Source organism: Poecilia latipinna, unplaced genomic scaffold (genome assembly GCF_001443285.1).
Source record: "Poecilia latipinna isolate Pla-1442-1.1 unplaced genomic scaffold, P_latipinna-1.0 Scaffold1839, whole genome shotgun sequence".
NCBI lineage: Eukaryota > Metazoa > Chordata > Actinopteri > Cyprinodontiformes > Poeciliidae > Poecilia > Poecilia latipinna.
Window position 1 is genome coordinate 131,608 of NW_015114455.1, and position 1,412 is coordinate 133,019.

The window sequence follows — 1,412 nt, forward strand, 5'->3', positions numbered from 1 at the left end:
ATCGCTGGTCCTTGTTTGCACTTTTATGTGGTCAACATTTCATTCACTAAATTTCCACGTGTGTTGACTTACGATTCAGCAAAAGGTCCAAGTAACAGACATCCAACGAGGATGCCAGCCATCAGCACTGTCTGCGCAATGCTCAACAAATGAGCCTGTTCACAAACTAGATCAAACTGGGCAAAAAAGAAAAACCCAAAACAAAACAAATCAATTAGAGATATATTGGAACTTACTGAGTGAAAGAGATTTATCACTTACATCAGTAACTATGGTGGATTCATACAGCATGCTGCCATAAACCCATCCGTCCCTGCAGCCTGTTGTCTCATTGAGTCCATATGCCCTGATATCCTGGATGTCCCAGTCCACAGGGACGAACATCCGACACCGGCTGAAGCTCCCATCCTCCTCCCGGGGCACCGTGAGGTTCAGCTGCTCCTCTGTGGTCAGGTTAGCAGCTCTGAGGATCCAGTCCGTGTTGCAGTGCCGCTCCGGGTCGGACTGGGTGAAAATTACGCTCGCAAAGTGGAAAGGCGAGATGAGATTTGGGAAGCAAAGAGCAAAGAGGATGGTTTTCTGAAACAATCCAAACTCTCCTATGTTACGCAGGATTTCCCCAAAATCAGCCATGGTCAGGGCGCAGACTTGCACTTCGGTGATGCTGCAAGGGAATGACCTTTAAACAAAGAGCCCATTAATGTTTAAACCCATGCAAGCATGATTCAGGAAAGATGAGATGGCGCTTTCACTTAGAAGCAGCATTCCTGATACATTTTATTTTATTCTATTTTAACCAGATTTGTATCATCCTGGCGTCTCTCACTGGATGCCATCCTAAAATCATTTTTGGTTTTACAGAGCTGGGTTTTCTGAACAAATCATTAAGCAATAGACCCTTTTCACATGACGTCACACAACCTCCGTTTTGGCTCGAAGCTGTGTATCCTNCGGCACACTAGTGTGCCGCGGAACAGTGGTTGAAAAACACTGCTCTAGAAACTAGGATCTATTAGCTCCTCTTGGGATGCCACGATAGAGCCCTCTAGTGTCCATTTTGGAAATGACAGATGCTTGTTGCTTGAATTATTTCCAAATTTCTCATCACTGGTATGTATGTCTACCACATTACATCCTGGACAGTTGAATTCCTTATTATTTTTCTCAGAGTCTGTTTAGGAGAAAAAAAAAACAAAAACAAAAAAAACTTTACTTAGGATGACGCCGTTCAGTCGATAGCCTCCATATCCAATTCCCGCCACGAACTGGGAGGCCAAATATAAAGGGTAGGTCGGACATAACCCAGTTGTTACAGAGAAGACGAGCATCAGAACTACTGGGATCTGAGCCGCTCGTTTACGGCCAAACCTGAAACACACAGTATTAAAATGTAGATGGAAGCAGGCACGTGC

The 1,412-nt window shown here is 44.6% G+C and overlaps 1 protein-coding gene across 1 annotated transcript in view; it reads right to left on the reverse strand.

The window, feature by feature from the left end:
- Positions 1-903, reverse strand: part of LOC106934649 (solute carrier family 22 member 13-like) — a 12,948-nt gene extending 12,045 nt beyond the window's left edge. The window contains exons 1-2 of the mRNA XM_015014682.1: positions 262-903; positions 73-176 (exon numbers count right to left, since the gene is read on the reverse strand). Coding sequence (XP_014870168.1) covers positions 73-176; positions 262-633 — 476 coding nt within the window. The 5' untranslated portion in view covers positions 634-903. The remainder of the gene's footprint in view (positions 1-72; positions 177-261) is intronic.
- Positions 904-1,412: the final 509 nt, after the last annotated feature.